This window comes from Nilaparvata lugens, chromosome 1 (genome assembly GCF_014356525.2).
Source record: "Nilaparvata lugens isolate BPH chromosome 1, ASM1435652v1, whole genome shotgun sequence".
Taxonomy (NCBI): Eukaryota; Metazoa; Arthropoda; class Insecta; order Hemiptera; family Delphacidae; genus Nilaparvata; species Nilaparvata lugens.
Genome location: NC_052504.1, coordinates 55,568,265 through 55,585,928, shown reverse-complemented (window position 1 = coordinate 55,585,928; position 17,664 = coordinate 55,568,265). Strand labels below are relative to the sequence as shown.

The 17,664-nt window shown below is 34.5% G+C and overlaps 1 protein-coding gene across 1 annotated transcript in view; it reads left to right on the top strand.

Moving 5' to 3' along the window:
- Positions 1 to 17,664, top strand: part of LOC111047729 (PEST proteolytic signal-containing nuclear protein) — a 34,027-nt gene that overhangs the window by 12,570 nt on the left and 3,793 nt on the right. Inside the window, exon 3 of the mRNA XM_022333559.2 lies at positions 1,670 to 1,782. Within this exon, the coding sequence (XP_022189251.1) occupies positions 1,670 to 1,782 (113 nt within the window). The remainder of the gene's footprint in view (positions 1 to 1,669; positions 1,783 to 17,664) is intronic.

Sequence of the window (17,664 nt, the reverse complement as noted above, 5' to 3'; positions counted from 1 at the left end):
TCCCAACGACCGAAAATTTCTCTAGTTTGTCGCAAATGGTCGAAAGCATTCGACTAAATGGGAAAATAAATTTTTCGGCTAGATGGAAATCCTATCACTTTCTGTCGAATGGGATTCGGTCGATTGGGACGCCACCAATTCCAATTATGTAGCAGTATGGAATCAGTAGATCAAGTGTATTGATCACAGTAGATTAATATTCATATCCAATCATTAAATTGAGTATCAATGAAAATTACTTGAATGCTTGCTTAAAATTTCATTTTTCAATTCAATTTTATTCACCTTCATTCAAATTACATCATGAAAATATAAATTGATTATAAATGGTTAAGTATATATTGATTATATAATGGTAAGTATTAACATAATAAAAGTAAATTTTATTTATTTATTTTATTTTATTATTCTAATTTTTACAAGAAGCACTGAATGGGAGAGAAAAACTAAGGATACTCCTTGTTCTATTTCTCTCACAAATTTAGATAACATTTTAAAAGTCCGAAATGAGGTTATGATTCCGCTTTTTAGTTCTTTTTCAATCAAAAACAACTAAAACTAAGAATTTTGAATGATTAATACTTCCTGCTTGGGAAATTAATTCGTATAAAAGGGAGGAGTCGGTAGGTCTATAGCACAAAATGGAATAAAAATGAATTTTTCAAGTATGACAGAAACAAATACAATTCTCCAATATTGAGAGTTTTTCTGAAAGAAAAACTAAATAATATTAACCAACATATTAATCTTGTTCGTCGGTGTTCATGAGCTCATTCAAATAAGAAAGAACATGAAACATCAAAGGAAAAATATTTTCAGAAATCAGACAAAATAGATGAAAAAATGGGTTTAGAAGTTCACTCATTAGTTAACCTTCCGGCAGTCGCGCTGTTGTAAAAAGTAAAACAGTGTCAGTTTTTTGCTGCACAAAACTATTGAATGGGGTGGTGTCTGTGAATGAGTCATCTATGCATTCCAAAACTTTCCCCCCATCACTCCACTGAGTTGCAGTATCGACCAAGCAATCTCTCATTCTTTAGGTGCCATATTTAGTCGCGACAGTGCATCAGTCGCACTGTGCATAAGATATAGACTGTATACGGGGACTGTAAACGAACCAATAACACAGAATTGATGGCTTTGCTTGATGTACCTTATTGGGCTATGAAATGGTAATCATCCAAATGTTCATAGACGTAAAATAATCCAAGAAGATGGAAAAAGTAATTATACAATTAATTAATATGTTTTGACCGTAGACTACATAACACTTGGAAAACTGGATGTTGTACAAAGTACAACACGCGACTGCTCGTGTGATTGAGTAGGGCGCGACTACCGGAAGGTTGAGGAAATATTTTTATTTATGAGATGACGGAAGCAGAGCCCCTGTAGCTTTTGGGCCTATACAGAAGAGCCACCTGCTCACTCTTCGCTTATAGATGTAAACGCTACATCCCTCACTTTCACGACTATGTTGGGGTATTACGGTACAGCCAGTGAGCCAGTTCACTAGTTGGATTGTGTTTGCAAGTAGGGGAATTCAGATCTCACTATGTAGTGTGTTCCTGTTAAGATAATTATGATGAACATTTGTAAAGTACTTATTGTTTTTAGTAACGAGAATTAGATGATTTTTAATATAAAGCTAATTTGAAATTATTTTCAGAGAAGTCAAGTGGTGAGAGTGAAGTCTACACTACAAAGTGTGTTCAATTCTGACAGTGAAGAGGAGGAGGAGATGCCACCGGAAGCTAAAATGCGGATGAGAAATATTGGCAGGTGAGTGCCGCCTTCATCACATTTCATAATGTGCTGTGCTTGTCACTGAGAAATACATATTATCCTTCATTTCTTAAAATGGAGTAATTGCACTTAGCTAACATTTTTGCTGGCACACCCGCGTCACATAATAATTATGAGGGACATTTTTTTCAACCTCTGATTGGCTATAAATAAAAGACGAATGTATATAAAAGAATAATTTTCTCACTTAAAGTTACTTACTTAGTTACTTACTCACTGAGTTTGTGAACCTAGATGAAGTTTTAGAGGTGTGGAGAGAATTCTATGAGAAACAATTCAAGGAAGAGGAAGACAGACAGACACAGAGAGAGTTCTCATAGATGGAACAGGATGAGGAAATGGGAAGTATACTTTTTTAAGACTGTCTACGCTCGACGTCTATGTTCGATGTCAATGCTGAATGTCCATGCCCGAAGTCCATGATTGAAGCCAGGTCCCATATTCCACGTTCCATGGTGAGGCGGCAAGTCTACATTCGGTGAACCAGACCGATGATTACGAATCCAGGACGTCCAGTCTAATTATTCTGGTACGAGGACTGGTCCAGATGAATCTGGGAAGATTCCACCGGAGTTCGTAATTGTACAAATCCGCCACACCACAAGATTCGCCGTCTTCAAATAATATCGACGTATAAGGATATCAGCCAAACTTCGTAACATCGCCCATATGGATAAAGTGTAAACAGTGCTCGCGAAAAGTAAAATATTGCAAAAGTGTTCATCGATTAAAAGGGTTTTGGGGCGCCCCTCCTCAACATATAAGGTATTTATCTGAATCACTCTGTATTGAGATCAAAATGTAATCTGTTTATTTTATATTCATAATTTGTTGCACCGTTTAATCTGTTTTCAATATTTAATTAGATGCTTCTTTCAGCTATCGATAACTGTACAATTGATTTGATTCGATATTTAAATTTGTCCAATTCTGTTTATCTTCAAAATTAAATTTAACACACATGCTTACTACCGAATATATCGTTTTTATTACAATACTACCCATTTGCAATGTTTAAGGTCTGTAGACTGCTGTCAAATTAATTAAGTATACGTTAATTGAATTATTCCGGTCTTTCTTACTTTGTGTTGATGGAATTGATTCCTAAATCTGTCGGTTTGAATCCAGTTTCGTTAGCATACAGTGGAAGGATTGAATAAAACAAAAATAAAAACGTTTCAGCGGAACATAACATAATAGTGGCCTAAAATATTGATTAGACGTGCTCTCTCTTTGGAAGAAAATGATAATTGAATGAAAAATAGAATTTTAAAATAACGAAAATAATATACTGAATTGAGTATACCAGAAGTGCAAAAATAATACAAATGATAAAAAAGGTCAGTGTTTTGTCGTTGTATAGATATATAACTGGAAACAGTAGAACATTTCAAATGAAGTGAACAAGCTTACACCTAAGAATAAGTCCAGAAAGATGTTACAGTGTTGTCCCAGACTTGTGTTCTAGGTGAATCACTGTACACCCCGTAGCCAGATTTCCCTTCAATGAGAGAACCGTCTGTGTACCAGACAAGGCTGCCTCTTTTGGAATAGGGCCCTTCCTCAAACATTCACTCCTCTCTGGAGCAGGATTTAACAGAGAAAGGTTTAGTGAAAACCAACTCCATACAAGCTAAAATGCTTTGTGGGACATGGTGTATAACCACGAGCTGGACAACATAACATAATAGTGACCTATAATATTGATTAGAGAAGACAATTAATGATAAGGAAATTCTATTAAAAATAAGACAATAGCGATAGTAGAAAAATACCAATAAATGAATAATGATTGGAATTTCACAATATATATAAAACCGAACATGAGAAATGATATAAGAAGAGCAATAATAGTAACATTAATGAAACGTGGTCCTGTTGACGTAGATGAATGTAACAGAATAAAGTGGAACATTTCGAATACAGTGAACAAGCTCACACCTAAGAATATGTCCAAGTAGAAAATGGTGGAATCAAGCATTACGTAATTGTTGTACGTGTAGGTTCGAATTTTTGGGTAGAAAAATTCATTACTGAACACAATACTAACAAAGTGATCAAATGATTCATTTTTCCGACCTTTATTCATGGAAAGATAATATTCTTCACTACTGAATGATTCAATTGATAGCAACTTGTATTCAGTGAAGGTACAAGATGGGGGACAGTTGCAGGATTCCACAGAGCTATAATGATTGCTGATTGTAACATTCAACGCACAAGTTGAGTTCTCTGATGGACATATGTAGGTTGTTTCATTATGTGGCAAAAAAAACAGAACACAGCCACACTTTTCCAAAGCCATTTTTGTGGAGCACTCAATCAAACAATTTTGTTTTGTGTAATAGCGGAAGTAATCCAACGTTTTCCTTCTTGAATTGTAACACTGGTTGGGGAATGGTACATTGTATATCAAATTCCTATGATTTGTATCATTAAGTATAATCTGTTCGGGATGGATGTTCATTTGAAAACTATGATTTTCCTTTAAATGATGCCATCGCATTAAAGGACTTGGAACATCCCAAGGACTGTGTAAGGTGAACATGGGCTTACTGTTCCTGTTCTTTATTGAATCACGAAAGCTTCCCAATGTATACAACTCTGTTAATTCATTTAATACCAAGTAGGGATACTCCAAAACCAAATATTCATCTGTAACTGATGTTTTGATCTCACGAAATCTGGGAAAACCGTGTGTTGGATCATAGTAAGGAAACCATGATGAGTGAGCCCCAATAAATAGCATTTCTCCAAATGTTTCAATATCATATTCAGTTTTTCTCAGTTCAAAAAAATGTTGCACAGAATTGTTTCTATAAATTGTACTAGGAGGAAGCATGTTGCAAGAAAAACATAAACCTTTGAAGGTGAAAGTTGGGTAACAAGGTATTTTCCTATCAAGACCATCTACCAGGAATCTCATTCCTGAAAAGACATCAAGGAAAACGTCTTCAAGATGTGAGTTGGATATGGTGAATCTCTTCCTATGTTTTCTATCATTACCAGTCGCATTAACGTTGTATGCCTTATCAAAGGACTCTCCAGTCATGCCTAAAATATCACCTATTTTATACATTAAGTCAAGAGTTTCAGAATTATTCATTAGAGATTCCAATCTACCACTTGGAATACTCCAAAATAAATTACAAATTGTCAAAGCAGGGATTGGCAGTGTAGTTATGTGTTGGGGAGTAGGTGCGACTTCTATTGTGAATGGATTTTCTTGCCATTGAGACATTTTCATTTGGTAGATCCTGTACAACGAGATGATGAAAATTATTAGAACTATACTCCAAAATAAACGTTCAATCCAATGCCTGGTAGGATCGCCAATGTATTTGAGTCCATGTATTGATGTATTTTTGAACAACGTTTTCAAATGAGGGTTGATCCTCTTCCTTCTCTGTTTTCTTCGTTGAGTTTCGTTTTTAATCACCACATCCATGACTGTTGGAATTATTAGAGCTGTTACAAATGGTAGAACTGTTACAAATGGTAGAACTGTTACTTCTGTAAGAACTGTTTCTTCTGTAAGAACTGTCACTTCTGTAAGAACTGTTACAACTGTAAGAACTGTTACAACTGTAGGAACTGATACAACTATAAGAACTGTTACAAATATAAGAACTTTTGGATTGGATTATGATCTGCTAGAAACATGACTATGAGATGAACCTGTCCTTCTCAGAACTTTTGAGGAATGGATAGAAATTGTTCACTGGCAGCCTATGTAGAAATTAATCCCACTAAATACTCATTGCTATAAATTTTACTGTTATCTTTATAAATAGATATGTGTGATAAGGCAAGCAGTAATCCTTCATCACTGATGAAGTTCATGATGGAATTTTTCGATTTGTTTATCCAATTTCAATTAAAATTTTGCATTTACATTTTTAAGAGATTACGCAGTGATGGTTCTCCAGTTTAATTAAGTTAATAGATGCTTATTGGACTAATTTTTTAGTTAGCTGTATTCCCGTTTGCATTATCCTTAATTGTGAGGTGACAATGAAAAATATTGCTGAAAAGAATTAGACTATTTATCAATTTATTAGGTGAACTAATTGATTTAAATGGATAAAAGTGTACTTTCAATTAGTTAATATTCCATTATTTTAATTGAATAACCCAAATGTATTTCTCTGAAATGATATTAATTATTAGTCTGAATGCCTTGGCAATGACGAACCTTACTATAGTGAGATCTCCTTAAAACTTATCAGGCTGAATAAATAAATGCTCACCATTCAATGCTGACCTTATAAATTGCATCTCATTATAACAGAAGTATTTTATTGGTGTTTTTAACAGTTTATTGATCTAAAAGACTGGACTTCCCAATTTAACTTTTTATTTTAATGAATACATTTCAATTATGCTTTCATTAAGCTTCCTAATTTCAATAATTCTCCATGCAAATAGGAAGCAAATACAGCAAAGTATAAGCATAGAGAAACTATAGCATAAATAGATATCCCATGGTATAGGGCGTTTTGATCAAGTTGGAGAGTGCAGGGGAACATATAGCTATCATGCAACTATATATGCCAACATCTGGATATAGTGATGAGGACTTAGAGGAGGTATATGAACAGATTGAAGAGGTACTAAACTATGTGAAAGATAATGAGACTTGGTGATTGGAATGCTGTGGTTGGAGAGGGAAGAGATGGTGAAGTGATCGGTGAGTATGGATTGGGCAATAGAAATGAACGGCCAGAGGCTTGTAGATTTCTGTGTGGAGAAGAACTTTGTAATCGCTAACACAATCTTCAAACAGCCCCTTAGATGCCGGTACACATGGACCCAGCCAGGAGACATAGCACGATATCAAATAGACTATATAATTTTGAGAAAAAAGCATAAATGGTACATCCAGCAATGTAAGACGTATCCTGGTGCAGATATCTGTAGTGATCACAACATAGTTATATTGGATTACAATTTGCAAGGTAGAAGAAATTCATTCAGAAGGAAACCAACCAACAGCAAATGGGATATTGGGAAGCTGAAAATAGAGGAAAATGTTAATGAATACAATTTCAGAATCAAACAGGTCTTAAGGAATGATATAGAGAATCCAGGACTGGGTACACAGCATCTCTGGGGAAATTTAAAAAATGCTGTTCTGACCTCTGCAGGAGAAATAGTAGGCAAGCAGAAGGAGCAGCCACTTAAGCCTTGGATAAGTGATGGAACCATAGTGCTAATTGAAAAGAGAAGGGAACACAAAAATAGAAGTGAGTATAATAAATTGCGAAATCTTGTGAACAGAAGTGCCTGAAATGATAAACAGGTATGGTTAGGGAAACGATGTGATGAAATTGAGAATCAGTTTGTTACAGGAAATGTAGAAAAATCGTATAGCCTAATTAGAAAGATGTTTGGTAAGCACTCTGTGAAAAGTAACATTATCAAGTCAAGAGATATGAAAATAATGAGTTTGCAGATAGATGGAAGCAATATGTAGAAAATCTTTACAGTAATTCAAATGCCTTGGAAGAACTAGAGGAAGAAGTAAATGTACCTCATGATGAGCTGGGACCACCAATCACTTATCCAGAAATTGAGAAAGCCTTACATGAGCTGAAATCAAGGAAAGCATATGGCTCAGATAATATACCGGCAGAACTATTACAAGCACTGGATGAAGATATTAAGTACTTGTTATTTGTCCTCATAAATTCAATCTATACCACTGGATGAATCCCAGATGATTTTAAAGAGAGTCTGATGGTGCTGTTACCAAAGAAGAACAAGGCAATAAGATGCGAAGAATATAGAACATTAAGTATCCTAGCACATGCACAAGTTACTTACAAATATTATATTGAGGAGAATTGAGGGGAAAATTGATGCAAATCTCGCGGATGATCAATTCGGCTTCAGAAAGAACAAGGGCACAAGAGAAGCAATATTTTGTATCAGAAATATTGTGGAGAAAAGCTTTCAGGTGAACAAGCAGGTTTACATTGCTTTTGAAGACCTGCTTAAGGCATTCGATAGGGTGAATTGGAATGTACTGATGAAAGTATTAAAGGACATAAAAATAGATTATAGAGATAGAAGGATCATTCGAGAGTTGTACAAGGATCAAACAGCATTATTAAGGATAGGTGAGCAGCAGAGAGAGGCTGCTATAAGGAGAGGAGTGTGACAGGGCTGTAGTTTGTCACCATTGTTATTCAACATTTATGTAGAGCAAGCTATTAATGAATAGAGATGGAAGTCAGAAAGATGTTAAATAGAAAGGCTGCAGGAGAGGACACTAAAGTACCCGAAATGGTGAAAGCAGGAGGACGAACACTAATATGTGAAATAACCAAGCTCTTTCAAGTTGTGTGGCAGCTAGGGAGGATTCCATCAGATTGGAAAAGAAATATCTTGAACCCAACTTACAAAAAAGGAGATTCTTCACAATGTGAGAATTACAGAGCTATTTGTTTGATTAATGTGATTACCAAGCTATATTCATCTGTCCTGGAAAGTAGACAAGAACTCATGTTGAGAATGAATTAGAATGAAGCCGGTTTCCGACCAGACAGGCAAACAAGATCTGATTATCTCACTGAGGACAATATTGGAGAAGTGGATGAGTAGAGGCAAGACAGCATACCTGACATATCTTGATTTACAGGCAGCTTTCGATGAAAGAGTACAAATATGGAGGGCTTTTGAGTGTAAAGGAACGCCCCAGAAACTTACTTACTAGGCCATTTAATCCTTGTTCGAAGAAGTACATGGAGTTGTGAGAATCAATGGTAAAACAACGGCTCCATTCCTCATGGAAAAGGGTTTGAGGAAAGGAGAGTTTATCTCCACTCCTGTTTATAATATTCATGGATGAAGTGATAAAAACATGCAGAATAAAAAAAGGGAGGTCAACCGTAGGCATGAGAAACCTCAAACAAATTCAGTGTCAGGCTCTGACATACGCAGATGACATAGTCCTCATAACAGACTCGGCTGAAAAGATACAAACGGCGCTTACAGAATGGAATGAAACACTTAAGGAGAGTGGCATGCATGTTAATAAATTGAAGAGGCAGGTCATGATAGTAAGGAGAACAGAACAACAGGTGGATGAAATTGAAATTGAGTGCGATGGCCAACCATTAAAGCAGACTGACAACTACCAGTACTCGGGCACAAACATAAACTGCACTGCCAAGCTGCAAGAAGTAGTTAGACAAAGGACTCAAAAAGCTAGGCAGGCATATAGTGATGTAAAATTCCCGGGAATTTAAGATCGAGGAAATATTCCCAGGGAATTTAAGGGGAATATTCCCAAAAATCATAAATTCCCGGGAACTTAAGGAAATTTATGATTTCTTTCATAAAAAAATGACCGTAAAAGATGTTTTTTGTTACACATGGTCTCAATAACCTGTTATACAACAGATTTATTTAAGAAATATAAGGATGAATAACTTATAAATGGTAGTAAGTTCAAAGAAAACAGTAATTTGAAGCTCATAGACTGAAAGGAAAATGAACACTCAATAAATCATTCAATTGCACCACTATTATTATGCTACTTTCATGTCTTACAAGTTGAATAAGATTTTTTCACTTACGGACTAATAAATGCCTGTAAATCAGGTAAACAAAGTCAACAAAGTATTGAGTGTAATTCAACTTTCATTGCATTATTCTATTCAATTTCTCCGCACAAAAATAATTGACCCCCTAAATGAAGATTAGAGTAGAATATCAATCCAAAAATTAGAAATTATAAAATACAGCAAAATAGGTTTAACTAAAACAAGGAGCATACTCCAGTTTAATTCAATATTAAAAAGAAAATAATTCCACAGCTCACAACCTTTCAAGAGTCATTGAGGCTCACTTAACTTGTAATGAGATACTAGTCCAGGCAACGAATGCTCAAAAATATTATAGAGGGAAAAGTTTGGAACCCAATTTTTGACCTCGCAGTCCTTTTAAGGATAGTGAAGGGGTAAGCATATAAAAAGTCCTCACTCTTACCACACTCAAGCCTGAAACTGCTATAAAAATTGATGGAAAGCATAAAATGACGAAATATTACATTAAATTGAAGAGAATTGAATGCTCTACAATTCACTGTCTTTTAAATACTCTTATAGTCCAGTCAATGAAAGATTATAGAGGGAAAATTTTGGAACACAATTTTTGACCCCGTAGCTCTTCTTTTAAGGATTGTAAGGGATTAATGATATTAAAAGTCCTCACTCCTACCCCCTGTGTAAAAAATTACATTTTTTCGATGCATTCTTGTTGAGTAATGAGCCCTGAAAGTGCAAAAATTGGAAGAATAACTGTCTTTTCAAAGATTTTACACTTTTAAAAGTGAATATCTCAAAAACTGAAGAAGATATCAAAAAACTCTACTATACAAAACTTGTAGGAAATTTATCTATCTTCATTTTTACTCAGTTAGCCATGTCGCTGAAATGCATTGTTTCCCAGTTACATGCGTGTCAGCCAGAATTGAAAAAATGCAACTTTTAAACTAACCTCATCCCTCAAGGAGTAGGGATGAGGACTTCTAATATGTTCACCTTCTAACTAGTTCAAACAAGGCTGCGAAGTTGAATATTGTGTTCCAAACATTCCCTCCCAATTTTCCTGACCTGACAATTGATCTATTGTTGTTAAACTGAAGATTTCACACTCAACACTATAACGGCTGCAACAATCGTTGGGAGATGCGTAAAATAATGAGACCATAGATGCATTTGAAGAGAATATAATGCTCTATGAGCTCATGATTAGCATGGATTTCTTCAATGAATCGTTAAAAAGTTATAAGGCCAAAAAGATGAAAAAATCGGAGCCGGAAGGGGTTTTCTTCAAAATGCGATAGATTAGAGAGCTCATAAATAGAAAACTATGAGAGATATGGAAAAATGTTAGAAATTAGGGATGGGTATCGAAAGACAAAACATCGATGTTTTGAACATCGATGTTTTTTTCATCCTAACATCGATAAGTGAAAAATATCGAACAGTAAAAAAGTAAATTCGTATGGCTTTTGTTGGTGGGGAGTCCCTTGCGGGAAGGTCCCACCGCCGGAATATATAATTTAAGCCGTCAATGGGCCTTACGACTGTTATACTTCAGCCGGGACCGACAGTTTAACGTGCCCATCCGATAACACGGGAGTGATCTGGTTAAAAAACTTTTGGTAATGAGAGGGTTTGAACCCGGGATCTCTATGCTGCTACGCAAGCACTCTATTCACTAGACCACGGATCACTCCGTATCGAACAGATACGATGTTTTTGAACATCGATGCTTTTAAACATCGTTTATCGTCCTACGTTTTTATGGATGATACTATTAGTCCAGTCAATATAGACATAAAAAAGGGGGTGTGCTTGCAATTTATATTGTAGTTCTGATTTTTTAATATATTATTTGGGTACATAAGAGAAGTCCAGAACCAACTAATTCATGCAGGATTTCCTTGTGCTAGATACAAGATAGCCCAAAAACCTCGTATTTTCGGCTCATTTTCCAGTTTTCAGCTATTTCTGCCAAATCTCTCCCAGATTATATAATTCTGAAAAAAATGAGATCACTCGGAACTCTCTATCTCCAATGAGTACTTTGTTATAATTTTTCAAAAATGAGTAAAATTTGAAGAGAAAATCAATTTTGATGAATTTTAGTTTTTAATCAACAATATCTTCCGATTGTTACAATTTAGATGTATATTTCAAAATCCCTCTAGGCGTATTTTTGTGCTATACAATCTGAGATCAGATAGAGCGCTCTATGTCATATAGATTTCCAGGTACACCTGACAACAATGCTCCTTGTATTGTGGAAAACACCTCATTTTCAGCTTCAACCATCATCACCATCTACTTTGTCCTCACATTGATATTTCGCACAATGACATAAGTTCATGGGTAAGAATCACCCGTTAGATGCACTTAATTTCAGTATTTCCTAGTAGAGGCACGCTTAAGGACCAAAATTTCAAACACTTATAATTTACTTTTGACACAATGCTCAGATTTCATCGTACTACACTTCATTCTTCTCGGCTCGCCAAGGCGGTTCAAAATCATGCATCAACAGTCAAATTCGGTCAAAAAATAGAAAATTTATTATTGAGTGTAGGTACTTATTCATATTCAATACATAAGAAATGACCAATTTCTATATTCAAAGCTATGTATCTTGGTAACCTCTTATTATAAAAATTATTACATGATCTTGAAATGTACAATAGAATTTTCTATTTCATCTGCTGTGAACAATTCATGAAAAAATATGTTCGTAAAGTGAGATTTGATTGTTGAAAAAAATCCGGAAATTGTAGATATTTTTCTCATATTAACGGACAATTTTCATATTCTCACTAGATTTGGAAATTTTATCAGAAGTATTTCACAAGACATGCAACTTTGAATATAGAAATTTTCTGTGTATTGGAATATGGGCTTAAGTACACTCAACAATAAATTTTCCATTTTCGACCGAATTTGACTTATTATGCATGATTTTGTCCCGCTTTGACGAACCGAGAAGGATGAAGTGTAGTACGATGAAATCTGAGCATTGTGTCAAAAGTTATGTGTTTGAAATTTTGATCCTTGAGGTGTCCTTAAGCGCGCCTCTCACTAGGAAATACTGAAATGAAGTGGGTGATTATTACGGGTGATTCTCATAGAACATAATCTCAAGAACTTATGTCGTTGTGCGAAATATCAATGTAAGGACAATGTAGTTGGTGATGATGCTTGAAGCTGAAAATTAGGTGTTTTTCACAATACAAGGAGCATTGTTGTCAGGTGTACCTGGAATATGAGATAGATCGCTATACCTGATCTCAGATTGTAGAGCACAAAAAGAGCTTCTTCTAAAGTGACTACAGTTTTATCTGGAGCTATTGTTCCAATATTTCAACAGTTACTAACTGGAATCACAGCAATTTTGGACATGTGGTATTCAAGTAACAGTCTTTCGAATAATTGAAGTCAGGTTGTGACTAGAAAGATACATCAACTCTAGTTCACAAGATTTGTCATCTTCATGGTTTAGTCTGAAACCTCTCGAGATATCCTTGAGGGTTCGGTCTTGAAATTTCACCCTAAGCTAATTTTAGCAATCATTGATACTCATATCGTATTCATTCAATACCTGATAGATTATTTAGGGAATGAAAATGGATTAAGTTTTTTATATGGATATCTGCACTCCTTATAATACGAGGACCTCTTTTCCAGAGCTAGATTAATTAGTGTTAAACACATGTTGAGGAAATAATTTTAGTAAGAAAAAACTCTTTCTTCCTAAGAAACGAAGAATCTGACCTCTTATTCAATTCTAAATAACTAACTATCTAACCTTGACACGGGCCACAGAAGTAATGTAAATCTTTAAGAGTATCCAACAGTCTCACATAAAAATACAGAGAGCCTGATTGAAAAATAAAAATAGCAATCTGCAGGAAATCAAAACTTATGCGAGATCTTTCACAAGTGTGATCTATATTCACAAAAAACACTAAACAGAATACTACACTAAATATGATAGAGATAATTATTGTAATTCTTTTACTATTGCTTATTGCTCTCAAGATAATCCTCTTCAAACAAAAAAATAAAAAAAAACTTGTATCAAATTAAAAAATTAGAATTGTTTTTACTTTTTAGTTGGGAAAAACATCGGATGACCGATGTCTAGGTAAAACCATCGATAAGTGAAAAACATCGAACAGTAAACATCGATGTTTGATGTTTAAACATCGATGTTTTTAAACATCGATGTATCGATACCCATCCCTATTAGAAATGAAACTTGTAGGATAACTTTTGAGCTTTAATATTATGATTGTGTTCAACAAAAATTTCCTAAATGCGCATATTGTTCGAGATATATGCAAAACACATAATATGGCACTTTCAAACCACCCCCACCACCTTAGCACAGGGGGTAGGAGTGAGGACTTTTGATATGTTTACCCTCTTACTACCCTTGAAAGAGCTACGGGGTCAAAAATTGTGTTCCAAAATTTCCCCTCTATAATCTTACATTGACTGGACTATACGAGTAAAAAGACAGTGAGTGAGTGAGCAAAAACAGGCTCAAAGATTGATGATTTATTGATTATATCAATGTAGAATGTGGCTGAGATTGATCAATATCGAATAGAATGATGATTTATTGATTATATTGATGTAAAATATGAGTGGGATTGATCAATTTTAATTATTTTTAGAACAATTTTATAAATTCCCTCAAGTTCCCATAAATTCCCAAAATTTCTTTACCTCGGAAATATTGCCAAATCATAAGTTCCTTCCCACTGGGAATATTCCCGATCCACATCACTACAGGCAAACTTTTCACTCAGTAGAAGCATTTTTGAAAAGGCTGAGGTGAGTAGGAGAGTAAAATCAAAAGTTTATGTTTCAATCATTGAGCTCATCCTATTGTATGGAAGTGAAAGTTGGACAGTCAATAAAAAAGAGAAAAGCCAAATAAATGCGTTGTTAATGAAATGTTTTCGAAGAATAGTTGAAAAAACAAAAAGAGACAGAGTGAGAAATGACCGCATAAAAGAAGAAAACAACACTCGATGAACGGATACTCTCCTGGTATGGACATCTCCTGAGAATGGATGAAAACAGAAAGCCTCGCCAATACATGGAGGCCAGGGCACAAGGCAGACCACCCAACGCTGTGATAACGGTACATTGGGTTAGATAAAGAAGAGAGAGTTACTTACACTCATGATTCTTCTTGTTTATGTTGACGCACAAAATCATCACTCATAATGGGCCACATGAATAAAACTAAAGCATATGCTCATGAGCATGAGCATAAGGTTTTGCTCATGAGCATTACGTAGAAGCATAAGCATTTGCTCATTTTTATATGAATAAGCTTTACCTTATGCTCCTGTACTCTGGAGCAAATGCTCACGTATTTTAAAGATTTTTCATCATCTGGTTCGCCTTTGTGGCCTTACTTTGTTTTTATAGCTCATTTAAGCGCTAAATATGCTAGTAGGAGACACCGCTTGTTTTTGCGTCGTTTGCTCTGTTTTCTATTTATGAATTGAGTTTTAGGTTAGTTAGTTGAGTTTAGAATTTTGAAATAATAGCGTTTAAAAATGTCATCTCTATAATAATATTCAGCATAATCTTATAATATCAATAGCCTTCTTATCTTCTACACTCTCATCTTCTTAAATGCCTATTTTCTATTTTGTAATGGCTATCTTTATATCACATAGCTATCTTTTGTATTTATTCTTTTGTAGGAATAATGGTGATATTATATCATGGTTGAATCCAAAAAGAGTTTTATAGTTCTCATTTATTGGTTGTGATCGTATCTGGTATAGTTTCCTCTTCCTCATACGAATTAGTTGAGCCATTTTACTATGAGCAAAAGGTGATAAGCTGCTCTAGACTATACTCACCTTTTTTGAAGCATTTGCTTCAAAAGTTGAGCAAATGCTCTAGTTTATTCATACAATTTTTAGTATAAGCTTTTACTTTTGAGCAAATACTCAAACTATTTTTTTGATGAGCATGAGCAAAAGGTTTAGCTCACGTTTATTCATAGAAAATGAAGCAAATGCTCCATATTTTAGAAGTATAAGCAAATGCTCAACTTTATTCATATGACCCATTGTTTCCTGCGTGAACTTGAATCATTCTTCCCATTCAGAATGAATGTTAGCCACAGTCTTCTTTAGATTAAATTGAATTAGGGCAGAGACACATGAGGGGGTTTTCAGACTAATCAGCATGGCACGTCAGGACAGGAAGCTCTGCGATTGGCTCATTCTCGCTCATACGCTAACCCAATCAGTCAATCGGAAGCTTTCTGTCCTGTCTTGCCGTGTCGACTCATCTGGAAAAACGCTTCGTGTATTTATGTCCTTAAATTTCTACTCTTTTTTTTAAATCAATATTATTGCCCAAACTTCGCTACTTCATCAAATAAGTCATTCTATCCTTCTTCAAGGCTTCTTTTACTGTTTCTCCTTCTACGTCCTACATCACTATATTCTTCTCTTTCTAGCACTTCCCACTTGGCTATTGATTTCAAATGACATTATTGAAATTGAAATTATCTTCATTCTTCTTCTTAGAAAGTACAAACAATATACAATATACATATACAAAACTTTGAGAAGGTTCCTCACATGGGCAAAGCCTGTGTGCGAGGAACACAATTTCATATACTTAAATATGCAATGATAGATATGATAATGATACAATACAATTGAAAAACAAAACAATTTCAACCAATAATAATCACTAAATCATAATATATTACCAAAACAAATGAAACTGAGCAATAATAATTATTAATTACAAGATATATTACTTACAGACGTAAGATGATAATCAATGGTATTAGGATACTACAATAAATTAAACCTAGAAGAGATATATCCCAAATACACTCGAAATCCGTCAACACACCGTACACATTAAATTTCTTATAAATTCATTTGAACTTCCCTATTTATGTTTTATTTCCATTTTTATTCATATTCTATATTAATTTTTAATATTATTGTATACTTGCGATCTTATCACACCACTCGACCACTATCAATCAGAATAAATTGATACTATAATATAATTCTCCATTTCCTCACTATTCACACTAAGTATCCATTTGTTGACTATTCGCTTGAGATGGCTCATTTTATTAAATCACAATAATGTTATTCAGAATTATATCATTAAATATTCTTCAACTTCAAATTCTATCATTTATTTTTTGTTTGATTCAAATAAATAATTTCATCCCCCACAATAATATGAAGTCTGTAAACTTCTATTTTCATCAAGTTATCTTTATCATATTATTGACTTATACAGTGCATTCATCAAGTTGCGCACATTCCTATAAACGAGTCTGTAAAAATAGTGGGTGTTCATATTTGTTCTAGTGGCTACCGCAAGATAGCACCACTTACAATAAATTAATAATACAACATAAATGTAAAGTCATTCATTGTGCGTACAGTTTACAACAGGTCTGTAGTATTGTTCAGATATTACGATAACGAAAAAATGTAGTTTTCCCAAGAACAACAAGTGTATAATCTCTATGATCCTCAAGGTCTCCCGATTTAACGCCTACAGATTTTCTTCTCCTATGGGGAAATCTAGAAAAGTAAAAAAGTGGCCTCATACACTGAATTGTTGTAAGTGAATATTACAACGAAGATTAACCATATTGAGGAGGCTGGAAATGATGTAAAACGGACTTGGAATGTAGTTAGGGAGGTAGCTGGTTGTAAAATAAGGAAGGAGTGTTTGGAAGAAATTGAAATTGATGGTAATGTCTATAGTGCTAGGGATAATCCCAATATATGTGCTAATGCTTTTAACGATTTTTTCATCTCTATAGGAGAGAAAATGGTACAAAATATTCCTAGTGAGCCTGGTGATGATTTGCAACCAGACAATCCCCACAATCCGCAAGATTATTTTACTTTTCAATATGTATCAGAGACTGAGGTTGTGGAGGCGATCGAGAGTCTTAGAGGTGCATCTGGGCCTGGTCATGATGGCATTACTGTATCTGTTTTAAAATCTGTTAAAAGTATTGTTGCCTCTCCACTCAAACACATTATTAATGTAAGTTTTGAACAAGGTATTTTTCCAGATTCTTTTAAAACAACTGTAGTAAAACCAATATTCAAATCACAAGACAAAAGGAAAATTACCAACTATAGACCTATAAGTTTACTTTCGAATTTGGCTAAAATAATTGAAAAATGTGTAAAGAGACAGCTACATAAATTTTTGGAAGTGAATAATATTCTGTCAAAAAATCAATTTGGTTTTAGAGAGGGGATGGGAACACAGGAAGCAATTG